The 26811-nt window shown below is 44.1% G+C and overlaps 1 protein-coding gene across 1 annotated transcript in view; it reads right to left on the bottom strand.

The window, feature by feature from the left end:
- Positions 1-16987: 16987 nt before the first annotated feature.
- The window catches only part of LOC147433712 (double-stranded RNA-binding protein 6-like), a 50334-nt gene continuing 40510 nt past the window's right edge, over positions 16988-26811 (bottom strand). The window contains exons 2-4 of the mRNA XM_086490340.1: positions 17913-18169; positions 17598-17823; positions 16988-17467 (exon numbers count right to left, since the gene is read on the bottom strand). Coding sequence (XP_086346466.1) covers positions 17199-17467; positions 17598-17823; positions 17913-18158 — 741 coding nt within the window. The 5' untranslated portion in view covers positions 18159-18169 and the 3' untranslated portion in view covers positions 16988-17198. The remainder of the gene's footprint in view (positions 17468-17597; positions 17824-17912; positions 18170-26811) is intronic.

Here is a 26811-nt window from a genome sequence, read left to right as displayed (position 1 = left end):
TTTTTTCCTTTGAATGCGACCCTTCTTCAAATACTACATTGCGACTAGTGAGTATCTTCTTTGCCTCTTGATCATAGAGTCTGCATGCCTTAGACTCTTCACTATATCCTAGAAATACACACTTCTTGCTTTTGGCTTCTAACTATGTTATTTTGGAATGAAGAACATGTGAATAACAAAAACACCCAAAAGTTCTGAAAGTTAGACTGAAGATTTTATTCCAAAATATGCTTCTTGAGGTGTTTTTTCTTTCAATGCCTTTGTGTAGTGACGGATGCAAAGTGGACCCCGAACCCCGACGGCCTCTAAAAACGACGAGGGCCAAATGGCGCGCCTCGAGCCTGCCACGGTAAAGTGAACAGGGGGCACCACCTAGCTTTGAGCGGCTAGGACGCAAACCACGATGATATGAACACTGCAAAATTACACACACACACACACACACACACAGAAAGAGAGAGAGAGAGAGAGAGAGAGAGAGAGAGAGAGAGAGAGAGAGAAATTTGCAAACGATGAAAGCCCTCGGGGGTGTGAGGGTGAATTATTTCTGCAATATTTACAAAATGGCACGCCGTGGTGGTAGAGAGGTAGGGAGAGGAGGTGGTGCAACCTACTTGGTGCGTTCTCTAAGACGACTCAATGATTGTGAATACTTACTACCAAGAGCATGCATACGTGTGTGCATCGACCATTGGAGTCGAGAGATGGATGTGGTTCCCTTCGCATGGTGCAATTCCCAAGGCAAACCCAACACACAAGCCCCCTCCCAGTGATGGTGATAGTGTCAATCCTTCCCATTACACTCTACCAAATGCTTGGCTCCTCATGAATTGCCCCCCCCCCCGGATAGTGACCTCTCAGTGCTAATTTATAGGTGTTGGCTGCTTGGATTATGGTAATCCCAGTGTGGTTAGGGTAAGCTTAATCGGGGAGACAAAGCAAGTGGTGGGCCCGGTGTGGTTGACCCTTGCTTTGTTTTGGGAGGTTATTAAAAGATGGGAATCTCTAGGTGGGCCTTTATAACCATCACCTAGAAAGAGGATATTTACAAAAAATGGAAATTTACAATGGCTCGGGTGAAAACCGAAGATAATGATGAAAATAACCTATAAATTATTGGAATGGCGTCGTGGTTACGCGTTGCCGGCGAATGGTGTGCTGTCGGTGAATCCATGTCGAGCGTACTTCTTTTTGGAGTCGGCCGGGGCATGCCTTCGGCGCATTTCCTCTTTTTGTTGTTGGCGGCGTGTGCTTTGGATCCTTCTTCTTTATTCGTCGATGTCGTAGTCGTTTTTCCTTTGTATTTGTGGTGCGGTGCGTATATGCATGTGTGTGTATGTATTCGTGCATGAGGACGGGTGTGTATGTATGTATATGTATGTGGGTGCGCAAAAACGTGCATGGGAAGGGCTTTATATATATACAATATATATATTTTTTTTATTTTTTATTTTTTATTTTTTCGTTGGATGGCTGACGGTCGGCTGCCTGCCAAATTACGCAGGGCGGATGGGGGGAAAGATGGGGTAGAGAGAGAGCGTGAGTGTGTGTGCGGTGTATGTGTGTGTGTGTGTAGGTATGGTGTGTGTGTGTGTGTATTGTGTGTGTGTGTGTGTGTATATGGATGACGCTCTGTTGCGGTGCGTGAGCGCCCGGGTGAGAGAGAGAGAGGGTGGTCCTGTTGTGGGCTTGTGCACAGCGCCAAGGGGGGGGTGAGAGTGATGGTGTGTGTGTGTGTGTGTGTGTGTGTGTGTCTATGGAGAGAGAGAGAGAGAGAGAGAGAGAGAGAGAGAGAGAGAGAGAGAGAGATTCTACTGCCGCTGTCCGTGGAGAAGGAGAGAGAGAGAGAGAGAGAGAGAGAGAGAGAGAGAGAGAGAGAGAGAGAGAGAGAGAGAGAGAGATTTTGCGCAGCCTAAGCGCCCGAGATGGAGAGAGAGGGGGGTGGTCCGCGCTGGGCTGCGAGAGAGAGATTGTGAGGGAGAGGGTATGTGGGTAGAGAGGGTAGAGAGGGTGTGTAAGGGAGGGAGTGTGTGTGGATAAGGGAGAGAGAGGGAGACTTTTCGGCGCCTTCACAGGCTCATGGGAGGGAGAGAGAGAGAGAGAGAGAGAGAGAGAGAGAGAGAGAGAGAGAGAGAGAGAGAGAGAGAGTGTGAGGGAATAGAGGGAGGAGGGCCGCGCCTTGTGGGCCGCCGGACAAGAGAGTGAAGGAAGGGGGTGGGGGGTTTGGCAATGGAGTGGGGTAGGGGAGATGTGTGGGTGAGAGAGAGGGGGGGGGAGGTTCTACTGTCTTGCATGGGAGCTTGAGGACGAGAGGAGGGAAGCAAGTCAATGGGTGGGAGTGAGGGAATATATCAGCGGGCCAAGGGGGAGGGAATGAGCCGAGGGGAGGGTGAGGTGAGAGGGGGGGTAAGAGGGGGGAGGGGGAGGGGAAAGAATATTAGCGGGGCAAGGGGGGGGGGGGGGGGGGTGAGAGTGGGGGGGGGTAAATCGGGAGAGAGGATATTAGGGAGGGGTATGTAGGGAAAATGAGAGACGGAGAGAGAGAGAGTGTTATTTTATCCAATGCTCGTCGGGGGGGGGGGGGGGGGGTAATGAGAGTGGGGGGGGGGGAGTTTTTTTTTTTTTTTTCTTTGATTTTCGAAATTTGTCTACCATTAGCCCTCTCCCTTTGGCTAGAGACATTCATGCTTCTAGCCCTTCTTCTGCTTCTTCAGCTGTAGAGTTAGAGGGTTCTCTCTCTTTTGGAATGTCTAGCACGAATTCTGGGTCAAACCTAAGAAAATCCCTTTTCAGTCTCCATCCATTGACCCTAGTCTTGTGAATTCTCCCATCTGCTTCCATCAGCTTATAGCTACCGTTGTCATAGCGTTTCTTGATGATGAATGGCCCTTTCCATCTGGGTTGAAATTTCTTATCCTTCCTAGTGTCAAATCTATTGTCGTATCACAGTACTAACATGCCTTTTTCCAGTCCCTTTTCTTTAAGCCCTTGATTGAAAGTGAGCCGACGTCGTTCTACCTATGCTGCATAGTGATTGATTGCTTCTTCCCTATCCAGTTGGAGTCTCTCCAGATCCAAGATGTGGTTTCGGAGGTTTACAATTGGACGATGTGTTTGGCTAGCCAAGACTCGTAAGCTGGCTATTTGTACCTCAATGGGTAGAATTGCCTCCTTCCCATAAACTAGATGGAAAGGAGTGAAACCTAGTGATGTTCGGAACGTTGTTCTGTACGCCCAAAGAGCTACCATGAGATGTTTATCCCAGTCCCCTGTGTGGTTGTTCACTTGTTTTGTGATGATTTTGCAAATCATTCCATTTACCTTCTCTACTAGACCATTGCATTGTGGATAGTATGGTGTGGAATGCCTACTTGTGATGCCTAACTTTTTCATCAGTTCTCCCACCAAATCACCTCTGAATCTTGGTCCTCTATCTGATATTATCTCAAGAGGAGTGCCAAAACGGCAACGATATGCTTAAAAATTAACTTCGCCACCTCTTGGGCTGTAATGCGGGTGGTGGCTGTTGCTTCTGCCCATCGAGTCATGTAGTCTACACTCACTATGATGTACAGTTTACCTGATTGGGCCCTTGGTAAAGGACCGATTGCATCTATTCCCCATTTCTCAAAAGGACCATATGAAATGATAGGGGTTTGTGGCTCGTAGGTTAACGTGCGATCACTAGCCACTTGACAAGCCTTACATGTTTTACACCAATGGTGTACATCCCTGTTCAAACTAGGCCAAAAGTATCCTGCATGTAGAATCTTCCTACTGGTGATATCTAGAGCAAAATGACCGCCGCAGATGCCGTCATGGCAACTTGAAATTACCTCTGTGATTTCACTGGAGGTTGGCACCCGCCTGAGGATTTGATCTTTACCCTTACAATACAAGTGGTCGTCTATAAGGTGGTACCTAGTAGCCTTCCTTACCAGCCACTGTTTTTGGCCTTTGGTGTGTCCTGCTGGACATTCTCCTGTATCTAGAAAACTGATGATATCAGGCATAGCATCACTACCTTGGAAGAGGGGTAGTTTTAATTTAATCGCCCCTACGGGAACGTCTTGTATTCTTTCTTTAGCTAGTGCATCTGTCTCTTGATTTTCTGCTCTGTGGCGGACATGGAATAGTTTCACTACTTCAAACCTCTTTAGGAGGTCCTTAACTTGGCGAAGTTGACCAAGTAAAACCTGATTTTTGCAATCCCAGGTGCCATTTATCTGCCTTATCAAAGGCAAAGCGTTACCGAACACATTTAGACGCTGAATTCTTTGTGAAATACATTGTGCCAACCCAAGAATTAGGGCTGTATATTCTGCTTCATTGTTGGAGTGGGAGTGTAATAACTGTCCCATGGAGCACACTCTTTCTTGCTGTTCATTGAAAATGACCATGCCTGCTGCAGACTGATCCATTGTTCTCTTGTATGCTCCGTCAAAGAAAAGAGAGTGATCTCTCTCTAGCCTAGGACTTTCTATCGTTGGTATTTCTTCCTTTGCTTCCGTGTTGACCTTCAACTTCTTCTCATAATGGCAATGAGTGAGAATTCCTGCTAAACTAGCTCTAGTGGAGTTTTCTACTTGCATAGTGTAGTCAAACTCTTGTAGTCTAATTAACCACTTTGAGATCCTAGACGAGACATCCATGTGTCGCATTACATATGGAAAAACCTCCTCCATTGTCAGGATTACAAAGGGTCTAGGCAGGAGATAGGAGCGGAACTTTGTGGTAGCAAACATTAGTGCCAGAACCATGTGTTCTACTTCCGTAAATCCTTTTTCTGATGGGGTCATGACCGACTAGAGAAGAAGTTTTGGGGTCCTTTTGCATTAGCACTGCTCCGAGTGTATCACTTCCCACACTAGGGTTCACATAAAATGGCTCGTCCCACTTAGGAGGTGAAATAGTGGGAAGCTTAGCTAGGATTTCCTTTATCTCAGTAAACTGCTGCTCGTTCTCTTCACTCCATGAGAAGACATCCCTCTGGGTGAGTTGTTGTAGGGGAAGGACCACTTGAGATAGCAGGTGAATGAACATGCTTACGTATCTTACCTTCTAAAGGAAAGAAACCAGCTGCTTGGCGGTGGTTCTACTGTCTTGCATGGGAGCTTGAGGACGAGAGGAGGGAAGCAAGTCAATGGGTGGGAGTGAGGGAATATATCAGCGGGCCAAGGGGGAGGGAATGAGCCGAGGGGAGGGTGAGGGGAGCGGGTGGGGAAGAGGGGGGAGGGGTCGGGCAAAGAATATTAGCGGGCCAAAGGGGGGGGGGGGGGGGGTTGTTTTGGGTGAGTGTAAGAATACGGGAGAGCGGAGGGGGGCAGGTTCCATGCGGCTCACACAGAGGGAGCACGAAAGAGGGGTCGGGAGGGTGAGTGCTCAAAGTTTTCACCTGGCCAGGGGGGGGATGAAAGTGGGGGGGTAAATCGGGAGAGAGGGAGAGAGGATATTAGGGAGGGGTATGTAGGGAAAATGAGAGGGGGAGAGAGAGAGTTATTTTATCCAACCATGCCCGTGGGGCGGGGAGGGGGGAATATAACGAGGGGGGGGGAGGGGGGGGGAAATGAAATAGGTTTTTTCTTTTTTTTTTTTTCTTTGATTTTCGAAATTTGGCTATCAGTAGCTTTGATTGAGGACATAAATTGTTGTACTTACTCCTTCGGGCCAAAAGAAATCTGACACATGCTTGGTTTTGAGTATGCATCGTTCCATCTCTACCACAATCCGATTGCGACGCTCCACAACTCCATTCTATTGTGGCATGTAAGTGGTAGAAAGATGACGATTAATGCCATTTTCATTGTAGTAGTTGTTGAATTCATTTGAAATGAATTCTCCCCCTCTATATGTGTGAAGTTTCTTGACCTTCTTTTCTGTCTAATTTTCGACAATCTTGAGCACCACTTCAGATTTTTTAAAGCTTCAAATTTCTCACACATTAAATACACTCACATATTTCTACTAAATTCATCGACTAACAACAAAAATTAGAAGGATCCACCCAAAGCTAAAGAAGACATTTTACCAAACAGAGATCCCCATGTACCAACTCTAGAGGAGACTGAGCTCGACTATTGTTATTACTCTCTCGTGGAAATGTCTTTCTTTGTTTCTTGCCCATCATGCAAGGCTCACATACTTCAGTCATATCTAAAATTTGAGGCATGTGTGCAACCATCCCACATCTTTGCATCTCTTTTAGCATAGCAATACTTAGGTGACAAAATCTATCATGCCATAATTGAGTTGAACCTTTTTTTTGTAGTTATCATAAGTGCAAAAAACTTGTGATTGTTGAGCCTTCAAAGACTTTTCACTATATTGCCTTCAAAATCAAAGATTTATGCTCCAGATTGCTTGAAACAAACTTCAAGACCACGATTAGTGATTGCAACAATCAAGAGAAAAGTATTCTTGATTTGTGACAACACATCAAAGGTTGCTTAGTTTCACTTGTGGTTAGTAAAAAAAAAACATGTTTTGGATCCTTCTAGTGGACAATTTGCATTATTTCCAACGGTTACACTTGAGACTTCCAACAACTATATCAAACTTTCTTATTAGTCATATACCAAGATGCTCCACTATCTAGAGTCCAAGAACCATTGATGAGTGTTGTTTGTGCCAATGAGCATATCTCTTCTATAGCAGCCCAAAATACCTTTACCTTCTCTCCATCAGCAAGTTTTTGAAAAGCAAGTTGATTTTTTAGATTTTGAATTCTAATGTAATTTGTGTGTCTCATATTATCAAGCCAATATGCTCCAAGCTTCATGTGCTTTGGTATGATGCTAAGTTTAAGTGAGAATAGAGTCACTTACACACATGACAATGGCACACAATGCATCTACATTCCTTCTCTTTCAAGCATGTAGAAGACTAACATGTGGAGGGATTACAAGACTTGGATTTTCCGAATCAATTGTTGCAGAACCAGGTCGGCACTGCTTTCTTTCAACACTATATCTAACAATTCATACAAATCCAGAAGCAAAAATTTTAAATTTACATAGCCATATGAAGCAGTTTTCAACCTACAAACCTTCCCTTTTAAATGGGGGAATCAAACCTTGGTGGCTACTCTACATAAACCTCCTTCTTGAGAAGTCCATAAAAAAATACAGATACTACATCCATTTGAAAAACAACCCAATAAAAGATAGCAACAAGAGCAAGCACAAGGCGAATAGTGGTCATTCGAGTTGTAGGAGTGAAGGTTTCAATCACATCAAACCCTTTAATTTGTGAAAAATCTTGTGCTACTAACCTTGCTTTATACTTTGCCTACTACTAGCCATCAGCCTTGTGTTTGACTTTCTAAACATATTTGGTGCCAATGACCTTCTTCTTTGTTGGCCAATCCGCTATTTCCCAAGTGTCATTCTTTGTTTTCCACTTTGAATCACCCATGGCCTCTTCGATGAAGGTTGGCTCCTTTATAGATTCCACAATTTCATTCGTTAGTGCCATGTTGACGAAGTGTTTGGAGGTTCTTTTTTGGTCCTCTTTTCTCTTTGACCTTCACAACCCATCCTCTTGTTCACAAGGATTGTGAGGAAGAGGATTTCTATCATCAAAGAGCTGTTGAGCTCACATTGGTAGTAAATTCCCTAGTAATGCTAGAATAGGTTGGTTACTTTTGTTTGAGTTGTCATCATTAGACAACTCCTCCTCCTCAATTTTTACTTCACTTTGATATGGCACAGTTCGTCATTTGATGAAAAAATGGATGAATTTGTTTTCTCCATCGAATGTGTCTCTTCTTCAAATACCACATCGTGACTATGAATATCTTCTTTGCCTCTGGATCATAGAGTCTATATGCCTTAGACTCTTTATTGTATCTTTAAAATACACACTTCTTGCTTTTGACTTCTAACTTTGTTCTTTTGAATTAGGAACATGACCATAATGAAAACACCCAAAAGTTTTGGAATGCAAGACTGAAGGTTTTTTACCACAATAGGCTTCTTGAGGTGGTTTTTCTTTCAAAGCCTTCGTGTAGCTTCGAGTGAGGATATAAAGTAATGTACTTACTACTTCAGTCCAAAACAAATCTAGCATATCCTTTGTCTTGAGCATGCATCGTGTCATCTCTACTACAGTCCAATTGCAACGTTTCACAACTCCATTCTGTTGTCGTGTGTAAGAAATAGGAAGGTGATGCTTAATGCCATGCTCGTTGCAGTAGTAGTTGAATTCATATGAAATGAATTCTCCTCCTCTATTTGTTCGAAGTTTCTTGACCTCCTTTCCTGTCTCATTTTCTACAATCTTGTGCCACACTTTAAATTTTTCAAAAGCTTCACACTTCTCACAAAGAAAATACACCCACATTTTTCTACTAAAGTCATCGACTTACAATAGAAAATAGAAAGATCCACCTAAAGCAAAAGTAGATATTTCACCACACAGATCCACATATACCAACTCTAAAGGAGGTTGAGCTCCATTACTACTATCTTATGGAAATTTCTTTCTTTGTTGCTTGCCCATTATGCAACCCTGAGATTATTTGAGATTTGAAGCATGTGTGCAACTATCGTAGATCTTTGCATCTCTTTTAGCACAATTTAGGTAACCAAATCTCTCATATCATAATTGAGTTGTACCTTTTTTGTAGTTACTCTGAGTGCAGAAAGCTCGTAAAGATCGTTGCATCTTACTCCCTTTTCCGTTGTATTCCCTTCAAAATCCAAGATTTTTGTTCCAGTTGCTTGAAACAAACTTAAAGACCACGATCAATGATAATTCTGGTGTGATTGTGCGCTTCATATTGACAAGCCAATAAACTTTAAGCTTCATGTGCTTTGTTGTTGGTATGCTAAATCAAAGAGAACGGAATCACTTACATGTTGGGGTGGTAAAGCCCAATGTGTCGCGCCTGAGTGTTGGGCAGCCGGAGACTAACCGAGAACAAACACTGACCATTCATTCTATATAAAAGAATAAGGACTCATAACCCTAACACTATTGTGTTTGGAGTCCACCCAAACCTGTGTCTCATCTCTTCTTCTCTCTTCTCCATTGTTGCACACACACATGCTCTCATACGCGCACTTCAACTAGTATCAGAGCTCAGGGATTGGGAGCACCATTGGAGCTCAGCAGGGAGGCAAGCGGAGAAGCAGCAAAAACTGCAGCACATTTTTGATGATTTATTTTGGCCTACCAAAACGTCTTCATTCAAGTTGACTCCCATAATTTCTGAGTGGTTTTCTGTCCACTTCAACTTTGTAGAAGAAATTTTTCTCAAAATCTTCACCAATTTTGAGATACGTCACGCAGACTGCCTGTAGGTCGTGAAGTACAAGCTGGCTATATTTACAGATCTGTTTTGACCTGTAAAAATAGCTTATTTCATGTCCATTCCCTCCTTCCCCAACCGTTTTTGCGTGGTCTACAACTTTGCAAAAGAAAGTTTTTGCAAATTTTGCACAGTTTGAGGGATATTCAGTTCAGACAGCAGGGTGGTCTACCTTCGTCGGTTCTTCTGCGGACAGGTTTTTGTTGCAGACTCTTTCTACAATCTCTGTCACGTGCATATTTGATGTAAGGTCTTAAGGGTCTGTTAAATTAGACAAACCACCGCAACGGTTACAGAAAAGGGTTTTTGTGGTTGATTTAAGATCTTATGCGGTTTATGTATTGTGATGGAAATATGCAAAGCCTATTGTTGAGGGTCGTGATAAGGTTTTATTGAGCCAGGGGATTCTCAAATGTGGAGATCCTTTTGGTGATACAGGTTTTGGAGCGAGCCCCCGACATCCCCATAATTTCAGCATCGACATAGGATATATGTTTATGTGGTTAGTGCAGTATTGGTGTGCATCTGCTGACCCACCATTGTTGGCATTGTTGTCATCTTTATGCGTATGCGTATGCGGATGACATTGTTGTCATCTTTATGCGTATGCGGATGCGTTTGACAATGTTCAGTTGTTCAGAAACACTCTTCTAGAGTTGGAGACACTGGCATCGACAGTTCTTTGAGATTCTATCTTGCCAATTTAGCCACTTTGATCAGCGTTTCAGTCATTGTACACATTTGTTTTGGGTTCAGAAGTCAGTTTTGCAGCGGAGACTCTGCCAAAAATTTTCAGGTTTTAGGGGATAGAGCCTAAGGATATGGATGAGTATGATTGGCAGGAGTTGGATGAGCTTGCCAAGTCCACCATCATGCTGACTTTGTCAAAGAATGTGTACTTCAATATGAACATGAAAAAGACTAGCTATGAGCTATGGAAGAATTTATGTGACCTGTATGAGAAGCAAAGTGCAGCATCACAGGTTTATGGGTTGAAAACGTTAGTTGATTTGAAGATGAATGAGGGCACACCCATGTGCAACCATCTCAATGAGTTCAACACAATTTTTCACTCAGCTTTCTGCGCAGGGAGTCAATTTCGGCAATTCAGTCAAAGCAATGTTCTTGCTACTTACCTTGTCAGAAAGTTGGTATACTTTTTGCACAGCCATAAATAACTCAGCACCTCCTGATGGTCTAACAGGTGCTGATGTTGAGGGTAGTTTGCTTACTAAAGAGGTAAGCAGGAACAATCTTGATACTTCTCGTGGTACTAGCAATGCTCTCGTTGTTTGTGGTCGATCACAAGAAAAGGGCAAGCAGAATCAGAGAGTAAAATCTCGTAGCAAATCACGTGGCCGAAAAGATATTGAGTGCTATCATTGCCACAGAAAGGGTCATATGAAGAAAGATTGTCGAAAGTGGAAACAAGAGAGAGATAAAGACAAGAAGTCGGAAGAAGGCAAGACTAAGGAAAGCAATATAAAGATTGAAGAGATCAACACTGATTCTGTTGAAGATTCTGATGGAAAAATTTATCTCATATCTGCCATGGATTCAGCATTTTTGGTTGCCATTGATGACTATGCTTTACAAGATTGGGTTCTTCACTCAAGTGCATCGTTTCATGTGACTCCTCATAGAGAGTGGTTCAGTACATATGATGTAGCCCGTAAAGGTCGTGTTCGTCTAGGCAATGATTTTGCTTGCGACATAGCTGGTGTCGGCGATGTGCAGCTGAAATTTCAGAATGGTTCTTCATTCATGCTCAAGAATGTGAGACATGTGCCGAAGCTTACCAAAATTTTGATTAGTACATGACAATTGGATGATGCGGGATATTAGTGCACATTTGGTGATAGTTCGTGGTAGATTACCAAAGGTTCTTTAGTGGTAGCACATGGTTCAAAGTCTGGGACTTTGTACATGCTACATGTATCCAATGTTAAAAACCATGTAATTTATATAATCGAGCAGCCAAGTGTTTCTTTGTGGCATCGTTGGCTAGGACGTATGTCTCAAAAGGGAATGAAAATCTTGTCTCGTTTTGGTTATGTGCCTGGCTTCAGTTTCTCGGACTTTTCAGTTTGTGAGCATTGTCTTTATGGTAAACTAACACAGTCACCACACAAAAGGAGAAGCACTCGGAAAAGTAAGCCATTAGAGTTAGTGCATAGTGATGTGTGTGGACTATGCCTAACATATCCATGGGAGGTTCATTGTACTTTGTTACATTCATTGATGACTTCTCTAGGAAAGTGTAGGTATATCCTTTCAGGAAGAAGGATGAAGTTCTTTCAAAATTTAAGCATTTTGTGACATTAGTGGAGAATCACTCTGACAAGAAAGTAAAGTGCTTAAGGTCAGACAATACTATGGCTAACATATCCATGGGAGGTTCATTGTACTTTGTTACATTCATTGATGACTTCTCTAGGAAAGTGTAGGTATATCCTTTCAGGAAGAAGGATGAAGTTCTTTCAAAATTTAAGCATTTTGTGACATTAGTGGAGAATCACTCTGACAAGAAAGTAAAGTGCTTAAGGTCAGACAATAGTGGTGAGTATGTCACTAAAGCCTTTCAGAATTTTTGTGATTTCAAAGGCATCATAAGAGAGTTCATTGCTCCATATAACCCTCCGCAAAATGGTGTTGCTGAGACGACGAACCGTACCATACAAGAGAAGTTACGTAGCATGTTGTCTAATGCAGAGTTGCCTAATGGATTTTGGGCGGAAGCGTTAGCAACTTTTATCCATCTTATTAATAGATCTCCTAACAAGGCTTTGAATGAGAAGGTACCTGAAGAGCTTTGGTCTGGGAAGCCACCTTCTTACAAGCATCTAAGAGTCTTTGGTTGTGAAGCGTATTGCCATGTTTCAAAGGAGTTTCGAAACAAGTTGGCTCCTAAGTCAAAGAAATGCATATTTCTTGGTTATGGCAATCCTAGCGAGATGGGATTTCAGTTATAAATCCTGATGCTAAAAAGATAGTTCGCAGTAATGACGTATACTTCAATGAAGAAAAGATGCATAAGAAGCCTATGCATACAGTGGATGTCATGAGAGTTATCAAGATGGAATTATCCACAATAGGGCTGAAGTACCTAATGTCAGACAACAAGTACAGAATCCTCCTGTAGTACAAGATGTTGATGAGGAGCCTTCCTACTATAAGGAAGCCATGTCAATGGATGACAAGGCAAAGTGGGAGAAAGCTATGCAATCAGAAATGGACTCCCTGCATAACAATCAAACTTGGAAGTTGGTTCGGTTGCCTAAAGGTAAAAAGGCATTACCATGGAAATGGGTGTACAAGCAAAAAATTACACCTCATGATACTAAACCCAAGTACAAGGCACGACTTATTGCTAAAGGATTTAAGCAGCAGCAGGGTATTGACTTTGATGAGATCTTTTCTTCGGTTGTCAAGATAACTACTCTACGATGTGTACTTGCATTGATTGCTAAAGACAACATGGAACTTGACCAGATAGATGTCAAGACGGCGTTCTTGCATGGTGATCTTCAAGAAGAAGTCTATATGCAGCATCCAAAAGGTTTCGTTGAGAAGGGCAATGAAGACTTGGTGTGTCCGTTAGAAAAGACTCTTTACGGTCTAAAACAGTCATCAAGGGATTGGTATCATAAATTCTACTCGTTTATGCTCTCTCAAGGCTACAAACGTAACGATATGGACTATTGCCTCTACACTAAGCGAGCTAGAGATGGTAGTTTGCTGATTTTGGTCCTTTATGTGGATGATATGTTAATTTCCGGAAAATGCAAGGATGAGATTTTAGCCTTGAAGTCAGAGTTACATGCAAACTTTGAAATGAAAGACATGGGTGAAGCAAACCATATCCTTGGCATCCGCATTAAGCGAGACAGATGCAAGAAATTGGTCTATTTGTCTCAATCTGAGTACATTGCTAAAGTGCTCAAGCGTTTCAATATGAAGACGGGGAAGGCATTGAGTACTCCATTGCCTCCATATGTGAAACTTTCTAAAAATGATTGCCCTAAGTCTGAAGAGGAAAAGGCTCAAATGGCACAAGTGCCTTATTCATTTGCAGTTGGGAGTTGATGTATGCTATGATTGCTACACGTCTTGATATTGCTTTTGCAATGGGAGTTGTTGGCAAATATATGTCAAATCCAGGCAAGAAACATTGGGAGGCAGTGAAAGGGGTTATGCGATATTTGAATGGTACAAAAGACATGTGCATTTGCATTGGAGGAAAGGAAGCATGTGTAATGGGTTACATGGATACAGATTATGGAGGAGACTTGGACAAAGAGAAGGTCCACCTCATGCTATCTCTTTTAATTCACTAGAGGTGCAGTTTCATGGCGATCTCGTTTGCAAGATTGTGTTACCTTGTCTACTACAGAGGCTAAATATGTTTCAGCTTCAGAAGCTTGCAAGGAAACTATATGGCTTGGTCGGCTAGTGGGAGACTTGGAAATCAATGTTGAGATACATGTGCTACATTGTGATAGCCAAAGTGCTATACAATTGGCAAAGAATCCAGTGTTCTATGCAAAAACAAATCATGTGGATGTGAAGCATTACTTCATTCCTGAGGTACTTGAGAACAAGCGATTGCACCTTACCAAGATTCACACCACTGAGAATCATGTTGATCTTCTAACAAAGGGCTTACCTTCAGAGCGGTTTGCACATTGTCGGGCACTCATGGGCATTGGGTAGATGATCATGGTCATTGTCTACCTGTATTGTATGTATATATACATTATTACCTTAGCTTAAAGGCACATTGTCCTTTAAGTGGAAGGTTGTTGGGGTGGTAAAGCCCAATGTGCCGCGCCTGAGTGTTGGGCGATCGGAGACTTAACCGAGAACTAACACTGACCATTCATTCTACATAAAAGAATCAGGACTCATAACCCTAATACTACTGTATTTGGAGTCACCCAAACCTGTGTCGCATCTCTTCTTCTCTCTTCTCCATTGCTACACACACACACACGCTCTCACACGCGCACTTCATTACACGCATGACAATGACACACAACGCATTTGCATTCAATTTCTTCAAGGCACATAAAAGAGTAGCCTGAAGAGGAATTACAAGGGTTGGATTTGCCGAATCAATTGTTGCAACGAGCTTTGGATCTACGCCATTTTGTCCCAACATTGTATCTCGTAATTCATATGAATCCAAAAATGCAAAAAAAATCAATTTCCACATAGTGTAGTTGGTGCCATCAAGCTTGTCTTCCATGAAGGTTGGTAGACGAATGCGTAGCAGAGTAGCACCACCGAAATATTTGAAGTCAACATAATAAAGGATTGATTTTGCAAGGTAATACAAGTACTTTTCATACAATCTTAAGTACAAGCACCTAATGCTCTAATATCATGTAAAAAATGTAGAACAAAATAGAATCTTGTAGCAAGAGTGTAGAATGAGAGATACAGTGTAAAGTAAATTAGTGACAAATTATTAGCACTATTATAAAATGATGGCGTCATCCACCCATGCGCTCTGAAGGTAGAGCTTAGATGGCGATATAGACAGCCAAAGCAATTAGGTAGGAATATAAGGGATTGATTATCCTTCAATATGGATACCATGGTTCATGGAGATAGCCTCCTTATATAGATGTAAAGGAGCCTCATGGGATCCCCTCTCTCATGAGAGACAACAATCCATGCGCCCATGTGTAGTCAATCCACCTAGAAATCCACCACCAACCATTGAATGTCGTCCACCGACCAAAGACTACAAGACACCAACCATCGGCCATCAACTCTACTGGCCATTGACTCATCGTTTTCAATGGCCGGTGGTGGTGGATTTCTAGGTGGAATTGACTACACATGGATGCATGGATTGTTCTCTCACGAGAGACGGCATCCCATAGACTAATTTACATCACATCTGGAGGCCATCGACAAGCCGTTTTACAATCACTTTCCAACCCGTGTCCGGCCAAGATATTCCAACAAACAAGAATATTCTAAAATTTCCGGTTTGCTGACGAGTGATTTCTTGCAAGTACGATGGCTTATAAATTTGCTCTTTGCCATCCACGAGCATAAAGACCTCATCACCGTGTAAACTAGAATCCACCAAATATATGTGCACTATTGGCTTCTCCTCATATAAAGGCCTTGCAAACTTTGCAACATACATTATGGTGGGCAAAACTAAAAGATGAGCATTGGGAGTATACTAACATATGGTAGCCCTTCTCTTCTTGTAAGTAGTTATTGTTGTCCCCAAGTTTGGTTTTGGGCTTTATAACTACCTCATTATATTCCTTCCATAGAGTTTTCAAGAGGTCGTTTGCCCTATTCTCTTCACCCATATTTGGGCTTCGATGTAGAACCACTTCGGTGCATAGATCTCAAGCCTACTGATTACGCTTTCCAGCTCCTCTATTCATCGCCTTGAGCCCATAGAGAACTAGATCTTTGAGCTTTTGGCTTTGGCACCGAAGAGCTATGCTAGCACTTGCCAGCAACTTGAACAATCACAATGATTTCATCCTCACTTCATTGGAACCATCTTGTTCATTAATATGGCAAGGATGATCCCCAAGACTTACTCATCCTTGGCTCACATTGTGTATGTATGATGGGAAGGGTCTTGCCAAGGACTCTTTACTATTGACTAATCCCATTAACTCAAAATGATTAGTTAATCATCATCATAGAGCAGGTAAACATCAACATACATATCTCATCGGAAATTGACTCATAGGGAAAGTCACTAGATTTTTATTTTAGTACGCAGCTGGTAAACTTGACAATGTTTCCAACAAAAAATTGAGGATATTCTCTTGTGATTATAAGACAATTCTTAAGCAATTGAAAGCAATTCTTCAGCAATTGAAAGCCTTGGCCTCGGACTTCTTGACCTCTAAGCTCTTCAAAACTTTAGTTTGGGAGAGGAGAGATTCACTTCATATTGTGGATGGAATTTCATGGTGGGAAGAACCAGTGCTATGTGAAACTGACATTCCCCAGCAAAAACAAACAAAAAAAAGACAGTTCAAATTCCACATGGCCTAAGGATGGCCACTAGACATTTTTGATACCATGAACCTAGGGTGATATCATAATGCTTAATAATGTAACTATCGACGAGTGTATCGATGTAGTTTGTCTAGTCGAAAGCACATACTAAGACAGCATATGATATGATGTCAAACAATAGCAAGAACTCTCATGTTCACCGCTAGCGCACACCATTACCACCTCTGCAGGCCGTGCTTTACAAGACTTCAACCTACTGCAGCCGGCATCACCACTCACTCCTGACTCCTGCTAGATCTGCTTAAAGAAAATTAGCTCCCACATGCCACAAAACCACATTTTCGTTCCTTTGAAAATGCTTCCAAGTGCTTAATCAGTTGCGCCAATGAGACCGACTGTCCTGATGTGACAAATTTCAAATACATACGTGAGCAGGTGTGAGCAGGTTCACGGTGTCAGCGTTGCACGACAAAGCACATGTACAGAGTTGATGGTTCAATCTTTATCGTGTAGGTCACATGTGGCATTACCTCTCTCACCCTTCTCCAATCAAATTTAGCATACAGGCTGCCATTCCAACTCCACTTTGAGGAGCTTGCGAGACTTCCAAAGATAACTGCAACAATTTGTACCTGTATTCCATCGTGTATACATGTAACAGGTCAGCGGTTATGCAAACTGGAAAATTACCCGCGAGATCAACTCCTCAAACCTTGGGTGGCCTTACAGAACTGTTTACTTGTCATCCTTTTGTGGCTGTTTTCAACAAACTATTACGTCAAATTTAGCCTTTCATGTGCATCAACACAACACACAAGTATCTCACTATTTTCTTGACAGTACAAAGGCATGCTTGGACAGCGATTGTTTGGTTACTACATTATGCAGCTAGCATAGTAGCTCCTGACGTCTCAATGCTACTCATCGGTCCCAGTCTATTTTCTGGAACTACATCGCCTTGTTGAGCATCACCGTTCTTTGATGACCATCGGACTGATTGAAACCTTTTCCCCCTTTTGTAATAGTATTTACCCTTCTTTCGCTTGACGCCTGTGCTTGGAGGAGTAAAAACTACTGCTACAGGGGGAGCGGGAGCTTCTTGGCCCAATGCAGCAAGGTGATTGTCAAAAGCCTGTTCCATAGTTCCACCTGCCAGCTCAAATCAACACCATGTGAGGCGCAAATAGATATAATGGACATAATCGTTCTTACTAAACACAAAGCATCAAGTGTATATGAGTCACTTAGTAAGACAATAAAGGCTGGCTTAAATGCAGACCTCGCTCTGCGCATATTGCAAGTAAAGCCGTCTTAGCTGCCTTTATTTCTGCCTCTTTCTTGTTCTTGCTTAATCCTCCTTTGTATAGGACACCATCGATCTTCACAGTAGCAGTAAACATTGGAGAATGGGTCTCCCCTGACTTTGTTAGAGTGTAGACTGGAATCGGCAGTTTGCTTTTCTGTGCATACTCTTGTAAAAGATTTTTGCATAGTCCAGATTCATGCTGCATAATGAGATGGTTTTTTGTCATAGAAAGTCAAGAAGCAACAGATGAAACAACTTCTGGCACTAAAAGCAAGACCAATGGTTTACCAAAGGGTTAGAGAATGGTTTCTGTAGCTCTGGTCTAGCAGAAAAGGCCATCAAAGCCACTTCTGCAGCTGCATGTTCAGCCTTCTTCAAGTTACCGTAAAAGGCTGGCGACTCGAAAGCTTCATTTTGGACAGTCACGACAGCTTTGAACCTAGGCTCATGAGAAGGTCCTTCCCTTGTTATGTCATAAACAGGTGCCGACCATCCAGCTTTGTGTGCATACTCCTGAAGCTGACTCTTGAACATGGCAAGCTCCTCTGCAATGCTTAAATCAATCTCTCTCTCTCTCTCTCTCTCTCTCTCTCTCTCTCTCTCTCTCTCTCTCTCTCTCTCTCTCTCTCTCTCTCTCTGTGTGTGTGTGTGTGTGTGTGTGTGTCACAGCAGTGCGGCGGGCCCGGCTTCAATTGGGTAGCAGATACAGCTCGCCATCTTGTCCAGAGAGAGGGGGGGGGGGGGGGGGGGGGGGGAGGGGGGGAAAGGGGAGAGAGAGGGGAGAAAGAGGACCTTAAGATAGTGCAGTAGCGCAGACCCGCCAGGGGGCCACAGTGATATTACACAGAAGACGATGGAAAAGTTAGAGCCAGGCAGCCCGCCCCTCCTCATAACCCTAGTTATCTACTAAGGGTTAGGTGCCATTTAAGGTACCTCCTACTAACAAAGTCACCTACTGAATTTAATTCAGTTATTCACCCAAAATTTTTCAAGCCAAAACAGCCCCCAGTTAATAATACCACGGGGATAGCAACACTCTATTTCTAGCAATATGTGTGTTGTGTATTGACCGGGGGCCGCGGGGGGGGGGGGGGGGGGGGGGGGGGGGGGGCAAAAAATAAGGGCCTTGGTAACCTTTTGTATTACGTAATCAAAATTACAACCCCGAAGGCATTACATCAACCCGAACGCACACAAAATATAACGGATCTAACAGTGAAAAAACCCAGAGATAATCAACCACCACAAACCTAAGGGGGAAAAACTACCACTGATACAAAGTTACAAAAGATGGGTGATACTGCATAGCTAGGAGCATGGGAAGAAAGTGACAGAGAGCTGAAGCAAAACCAAGCTACCCATCTCTCCAGATTCGTTCAGTCGGTGCCAGTTTCTCCCAGGGACATGTGTTGGGGAGTGAGGGCTGTTTGTGGTTGTGCCTGACCAGTGTGAGGTAGGTTTCTCATGTCGGGTTGTGTCTAGCCATGTTTAGCCTTGGGTCTTGGCTCCGTTCCATGGCCATTAGACTCTTGCACGGTGGGAGTATTTTTCCCATCCCTGCCGGTATTTTTCCCCTGGGCATTTGTTGCCTCTCCACCCTATTTTCCCTAAATCCCCCATTTTATGCCTGGTCGTGATGGTTGGCTGGCTGGCTGAGGCTGGCCGACCTGACCCTTGTTGGGGATATAGGTGAGGGTAGGAGCGCTTCGGGAGAGTAGTGTGTGCAGGCTATGAGGTGCAGTGGACACAGGGTGCCTGAAACCCTAGAGTTTTTTCCATGCAGTCCAGCATTTTTCTCCCCCAGCCAGAGGGCAGCACTCAGCCCTAGCATTTTTGGTGGGCAGCGGTAGCAATGCTCGGAGATCATCTCTATGCTGAAGTACTATCTCAGGGCAGCCTATCAGTAGCCCTTGCGACCATGCAATGGCATCTTTCCTCGACCGAGATCTAGATCCACATCTAGATCTAGCCAAGAGGAGATGACCAGATCTATGCTCTCAGAGCATGTTGGAGGTGATGCCCATGTGGAGACCGTGTCGATGGTCTCATGTGCAGAGCAGTTGGCAATGTCAGTAGCAGTCGCACTTGTCTGCACCTCGGGTCTATCTAGTTTGCATGTCAATTCTATGCCGGACCACCCTTGGTCACTTGTATGAGCAGATTGTTATCAGCATGGATAGCCTTTCCCAAATCTCTCTAGCTCTCTCTTTCTCTCTCTCTCTCTCATTCTCAAATGTCCCGTCTCATTCTACCTCAGTGATCTCCCTTCTCCACAGATGTGCCTTGCTCATGTGTTTGGCATTGCAGGTGTTCTAGATCGGAGTCAAGGAACCCACCGGATCACGAGCCAGTTCTTGTCTTCATTGCATCTTCCACTGCCATCTTTGACATGGTATCATAGCCCTATGGTGATACGACCATCTGGATGCTCGGATGTGGGTGATCCGGTGCACTTTTGAACATGATTGAGAGAGAAGAAGCTTGCTTTTTTTTTTCCTGTTTTTCTCCAAGTTTGCGACAGATTTGGGTATGTGGAGGCCTTGGATCCTAGTCTACGACTTTCCCATCTTTACCCTTGATTACCCCGACCTCTCTTCACCGAGAGGAACCCGATGGAGGTTGCAGGAGGTGTAGCAGTGCTGGATTGCTTTTGTTATCCCAAATGGAGTCATCTTACCGTGTCTTCCCACAAGGGGAGCAAGCATGCGGTTGTTGGATCCAGAGGGGGAGCTATTCAATTCCAGCTTCTTCTTCATAGAGAAGTGTTTGGACAATAGTAGGATCTTCTTCATCACTCTTGGAGGAGTCTTCTATGGTTGTGTTTTCTTGGAGGAGATGGATTGGAAGATTTGCTATGCCTTTTTGCAAATGCACGTCTTTCTTGGAATTTGTCGCGGAGCTACCTATCCGATGGGCAGCAGGTTGATGATTTGGTAGCAATTTTGTACCAAATTGTGGATTATAATTGACAAAGGGGGATCTCTTCCCGTCTTGAAGCACAGGATGTTCTTTGATTTTCCATTGTCCATCTAAGGATGGAAGTTCCAGTTCCTACTTCATTTGACTCTTGGTAATCGGGTATGCAGCAATTCAGATGCATGTGTTGAAGTTAGCTTCGACAGGCAGAGAGAGATATTTCTATCTTCAGAACCGCTTCTTGTTTGATCATCCGACTTCCTTGGATGTGGTTTCGAGGTGGAGCATGTGGTGCCAGACCCTTAGCCAACAATGACATCAGTTTTAGGAGGCCTTGATGGAGTGTGGACTTATCCTTTCTCCATGTTCTCTCCTTTGTCGGTGGTAGTGTGGCCCTACAGATTTGGTCACTTCATTGCCCTTTTGTGAGCTTGTCAGTAGCAATTGTGGGAACAGTTTACGATCCTTGTGAGCTAGTCTACACCACACACGCATAGAGTGTTGGAGAGTTATGACACCCGTCTTGAAGCAAAGGATGTTCTTTGATTTTCCATTGTCCATCTAAGGATGGAAGTTCCAGTTCCGGCTTCATTTGACTCTTGGTAATCGGGTATGCAGCAATTCAGATGCATGTGTTGAAGTTAGCTTTGACAGGCAGAGGGAGATATTTCTATCTTCAGAACCGCTTCTTGTTTGATCATCCGACTTCCTTGGATGTGGTTTCGAGGTGGAGCATGTGGTGCCAGACCCTTAGCCAACAATGACATCAGTTTTAGGAGGCCTTGATGGAGTGTGGACTTATCCTTTCTCCATGTTCTCTCCTTTCCCGGTGGTAGTGTGGCCCTACAGATTTGGTCACTTCATTGCCCTTTTGTGAGCTTGTCAGTAGCAATTGTGGGACAGTTTACGATCCTTGTGAGCTAGTCTACACCACACAGGCATAGACTGTTGGAGAGTTATGACAGTTATCCATGGTTCAGGTGTTCTCCCTTCAGAGGGGGATGTGGAGCCAGCTTGGGAGTCAGATTGCACAGACTACTTCCTTCAGTTTTAGTGGTTCCATGTGCAGCGAACAGGACTGACAGTCTAGTTGGTTGCTTTCTATAGCACCTTATTCTTCTCTTGCAGAGCTTGGGAGCAGGATCTTTTTTTTATCTTGCCGTGTTAGCTACAGTCTCAATATTGATGTGTGTTTCTTTCTGCTGGATGTTTATTCCCGATTCACTCTAAGAGGGGTGATATTCTCTCGGGATGTGTTCCAGGCAGTTGAAAATCCGTAACAGTTTCACTCTCAGTTCCAATGAACTTCCTTTAGATACAGTTTGCAATTCATCATTCGATATGATGGTTCGTGTAGTTCATCATTCGATATGATGATTCGTGTAGTTCTTTGGTTTTTTGCCATCGAAGATATAGTTCCCTGGTAGCCTCGGTTGTCCCTTTCCTTGGACTTCCGTAGCAGCTTGGAGTTTCTGGCATGTGGTATATAACCGGAGGTGCACATTTCCGACTCTCCTGGAGGGTAGTACTTTAAAGTTGGGAAATTATTATATTGATCATCTCAAAAAATTACAATTGTGAGTTTTGCAAAAAAAAAAAAAAAGTTTAGGAAATTATTTGAATACGAGTCTTTTTTAGCTTTACCTTCAGTTTTGATGCATTCTCTTGGAGCGGTCAGCAGCAGTACCTTCTGAAGATGTTGGTTGTGCGACTTGTGAGTCAGTTGAAGTGTGAAGATTCTTGTTAGAGCTGGATTTACTTTCAACGGACAACATTTTACTTCCCGAACGTCTTTCGGGGGTGGCAGTTGGATTGTATTTACTGCAAGATACTTTCCCACTGCGGAGTATGTAGCAGATATCCTCGTCCACGAAACCCTCTCTTTACAGTTGCACATTGCTCACTCCGGCCACCCATACACCTAGGGATCTTCAGGCACATTTAGGGTTTTGCTTAGCACTTTGCCCGGCCAGACCTATTCTGGCCCTTTGCCATTTTTTCCTCATTTATGGGCTTTTTGTGCATGGTCATTGGGGCTTCTGGTCTGCCCTACCTACTCCCTATTCTCCTATATATAGGAGCGGAGGGGATGCACTATCCCATTCATCTTGTCTTGTACACAACAGTTTTTGCCATCTGGAGTTATTGGGGCTTGCCAACCTTTTCCATCTGTCTTTTGTGTGTCCATCGCCATTCTCTCTCTCTCTCTCTCTCTCTCTCTCTCTCTCTCTCTCTCTCTCTCTCTCTCTCTCTCTCTCTCTCTCTCTCTCTCTCTCTCTCCACACCTTCCGCTGCTCACTCTGACATGGTATCAAAGCTCTAGGCTTGGATCAGCCATCGCCATCCCTTGGGAGAACACTGCGGAGATTTCCATCGCAAAGAAGTGCCTCTTCTTCCTCTAGCATTTTTGGGATCCGGCGTTTTTTGCTGCAGCCCCGCGTTTTTGGTGGCAAGCATCATCTTCTGCACCCTCTGCTAGCGTCATCCCTCCCTCTGCCTCATCGCCACCTTCTGCATCTCCTTGCTCCAGCGTTTTTCCCCATCCTTGGCCTGGCGTTTTTTGTAGGAGGGACTCCCTTGCATCAGCGTTTTTCAGCCAGCCTATGGATCTAGCGTTTTTGCACGACAGCAGCCAGCTGATCTGCGTTTTTCAGCCCTATACCCTAGCGTTTTTGGGCAGGGCAGCAGCCAGCATTCCTAGCATTTCTTGAGGCAGCCAAGACACTATTCGACCAGCGTTTTTACCCTCTACTTCAGCATTTTCTTGCTTGTCGATCTTGGCCAGCCAGAGCCCCGCTCCTTGCCCCTTGGTCTTCCCGCTTGGAAGCTGAGCAGTTGTGACTACTGTTTTGGTGCATTTACAGCCCTCACCTTACCTTCTCGGCATCCGGTGTTCATCACCATGCGTTTTTGCTCAAACCCCTGCATTCTCGCGGTGTTTCGAGCTCCCTTTTGCTGCGATTTCAGGTTTGGACAGCACCTCGACTTTGCTTCATCGGCATCCCTCCGGGTTTCCCTTGCCTCTCCCGTCACGTACCCCCTACTTCGCGGTCTTCTGGCATTCTATCCGGGGTGGGTTTCCAATCCTATTCTCACCTTTGCTTCTGATTTTGCACACGAGACTTCTCTGCTGATTTTTTGTCTGTATCTATGGCAACACTTCCAGCCATGCCCATCTTCCTCCCGGCGAAAAGCTTGACGGTTCAACTTTGTCGTCTAGAAGATGAAGATCATGGTGATGCTTATACAGTTTGACCTTTGGGACTGGCTTACCGATCCTGCAAACACCGTGTGTCCCGGCCTTGCTCCTGCATCTGGTGCTCCTACATCGACATCATCAGCTACCACTTCTTCTTTACTACACATGCAAGCTCCTCATCTACTTCTTCTCATGGTACTGCTTCTGGCGGATCAGGTATTGTGGTTACACAGGCTATGGTGGATGTTGACGTCTTTACGCTCTCACACCACTACACATGAGGTATGGGGTTTCCTTTGCAACATGTACGAGGCGAAGACACCCGGAAGGATCCTCGCTCTCAAAAAGACTTTGATGGACTTACACGTCTCGTCATTTTCGACTATCCAGGACTTCATATCCCGCATGGTTCTGCTCTGTGATGAGCTAGCAGCTTGCGGTCACCAGATCTCTTCCGAGGGCATGGCAACTCGGTTGCTGCTTGAGCTTCCCAACACTTATGATCCCATGTTCCAATCACTTACTACCTCCACGCGCCCTACTCCTATCACTTGGGAGGAGCTCTTACCTGCTGTGCAGTAGATAGCTTCGTGCATTCAGGACAGAACTACCTCAGACACCTCTACGGGTTCTACTGCATTGGTCTCTACATTTAGTAGGGTGGTAGTGCTCCAGGACAGTCAAGACCTGGTTGTACACCTTCTCGCCCTGACATTACTTGTACCTACTGTGGAAAGAAGATCATTTTGCAGCAAAATGTTATAAACGACGGCGGGACCGCAAGAAGGATTCAGATCCTGAGTATGGGACGGCTTCTCGACAGAGGTTTGCCACCGCCATCTCTAGCCCTTCGCACGATGATGGCTTCACCCTCTAGTTTCATCCACCTTCTTCCCTCTTATGATCCAGATCATTTTTTGTCTTGGAGTTTGCCGGGTCTACCACCTTGGCCTGCTATCCTTTTGTGTCAGAGTGCTCTGCTTCAAGGGGGTACTCTCTCTTCCGTCTCTCTCTCTTCTGCCAACCTCCACCCATGAGCTCCCTACTCGTTTTCCATCTTTCCCCCATATATATCCTCTTCAACGACTTGTTCTGTTGTTAGCCTCTCCATTAGCTTCCTTGCGTGAGGGCTTGGTTTTTCGAAGTTTTTGAAGGAGAGAAGGTCTAGTGTTATAAGAAACAAAACGGAAGCAAGCTTCCAAAAGAGAGGGTGGGTAATCTTTTGCCCTTAGTTTAGCAAAGAAGAGGTTACGGATAGTGATAAAACCTGAAAAAGAGCTTTCTCGAATGATGTACCTTTTAAGCTCCGAAAGAATGAAGGCAATCTTTTGGTGTGTGGGATGCCAAGACTGCCAAGGGATATAGTTGTAAGAATTGAGGCTTTTTGGTGACAATGTGAATCGAGTATTCCATAGGTGGCAAAAGAGGCTCCTTTGAAGAAATGGATGTCCAAGATAACCGCCTCTTGAAAGGAGATAAAGGAAGAGATCTTGATATGCTCCTGGAGAGGGCGTCCATAGCTTTGAAGAAGCTAATAGCTTTGAAGAAGCTATGGAAGAGATGGAGAGGAGAGGAGATTCGTGCCTTCTTCTAAGGAACAAAGAAAAAAGCAAGCGTAGACAACGGCAAAGTTAGACCCCATTGTCGTACCCTTGATTTGGTGCCAACAAACCCCATTAAAAGAAAGGTAGTGATGGTTGAGAATAAGAGAAGCTAGGGATAGGATGAAGTGGACTTTGGAAGAGCGAAAGATGTCTTGAATGGTGTTTTTGAGAGCTAGAAGACCTTCTTGTATGGGAATGCTTGGATAGAGGGATTCCGCGTCAAAAGTAAACAAAATAATATGGGGAGGAAAGGGGGTGGTGGTTAGGTCTAAGATAAGGGAGTGGGAGTCTTTGAGGTGTTGGGTTTTTAGATAAGAGAACGAAGTAGAGTTGTGCATGGAGCCATTTAGAAGCATTTTCTAAGATGTATCCTTTGTAGGAGCAAATGGGATGACCAACAAGGGAGGGTTTGTGGATCTTAGGTAGGAGAAAGAAAAGGCAAGGTTTGGGTTTACCAAGAGAGGAGAAGAGGATAAAGACTCGTTCATTGTAGAGGAGAAGGAGGTAACTTGAGACAATGGAGCTGGGAGGGAAGATACAAAAGGTAGGGGAGGAGAAGATGATATGGAGTAGGTAAGGGGGTCCGATAAGTGGCGAAGTGCTTCATTATTATACCATGTCCTGGAGAGGATTATTGGTCCTAGATTCTTATCGACCGGCTTGATAATAATACTGAGGTCATTCCTTAAGGAGGATATGGTTTCAATCAAGAATGGTTTTGAGTGTAGAGAGAGAGAGAGAGAGAGAGAGAGAGAGAGAGAGAGAGAGAAAAGGGGTTTAAGGAAGATGAAGATGTGCTCAAAGGCGAGGTTAAGAGTAGAGGAAGGAGAGGGAGGATTCCAAGCGGGAATAGGGATAGACAAAGAGAGGGGAGAAGAGGGGGAAGCATTTTTAAAGAAAAGTTTAAGTTGAAGGGTTCTTTTTAGGTTAGAGTATGCTTCCAGGATTGAGATTGGTGGGGGTGGAGGAGAGGGAGGAATATAGTTGAGTCCAAGACCACGAAATCTTTGTTCGGCGGAAGAGAGGGAACGTTTTGAGAGATTGTGAGAAGAGAGGTTGGTGATTGTGTGTTCAAGAGAGAAGGTAGAGAGATATTTTAAAACCAAAATTTTAAAAAGGTGAGGGTTTGTGAGAGGAAGCCAATATTTACATCGTTTTTTACCCGAAAGGGAGGGGTGAGGGAGGAGAGCGAAAGTACATGGAGGAGGGGTTCAAATGTGAGAGAAGAGAGGGGGTTGAGAAAAAAGCACGTGGACCCAAGTTGTAGGGTACTCCTTCCGTAATTCAACCTCCTCCATTGCAAGTTTTTTGAGTTTCTAGGCAAGCTATATTTGGGGTGAAGTGGTTTAGATTGAGGTAAGCGGGAGGTGTTAGGAGAAGGAGAGTTTAGAGGATAGTTGGGGGTTTGGAGAAGAGAAGGTAGACAAGAAGGGTTGGTAGAGGAAGGAGAGGGGAAGGGAATTTTTGG

Source organism: Adiantum capillus-veneris, chromosome 19 (genome assembly GCF_014529385.1).
Source record: "Adiantum capillus-veneris isolate H3 chromosome 19, ASM1452938v2, whole genome shotgun sequence".
NCBI lineage: Eukaryota > Viridiplantae > Streptophyta > Polypodiopsida > Polypodiales > Pteridaceae > Adiantum > Adiantum capillus-veneris.
Note: the sequence above shows the minus strand (reverse complement) of the source record. Positions and strands in the feature narration are given on the sequence as shown.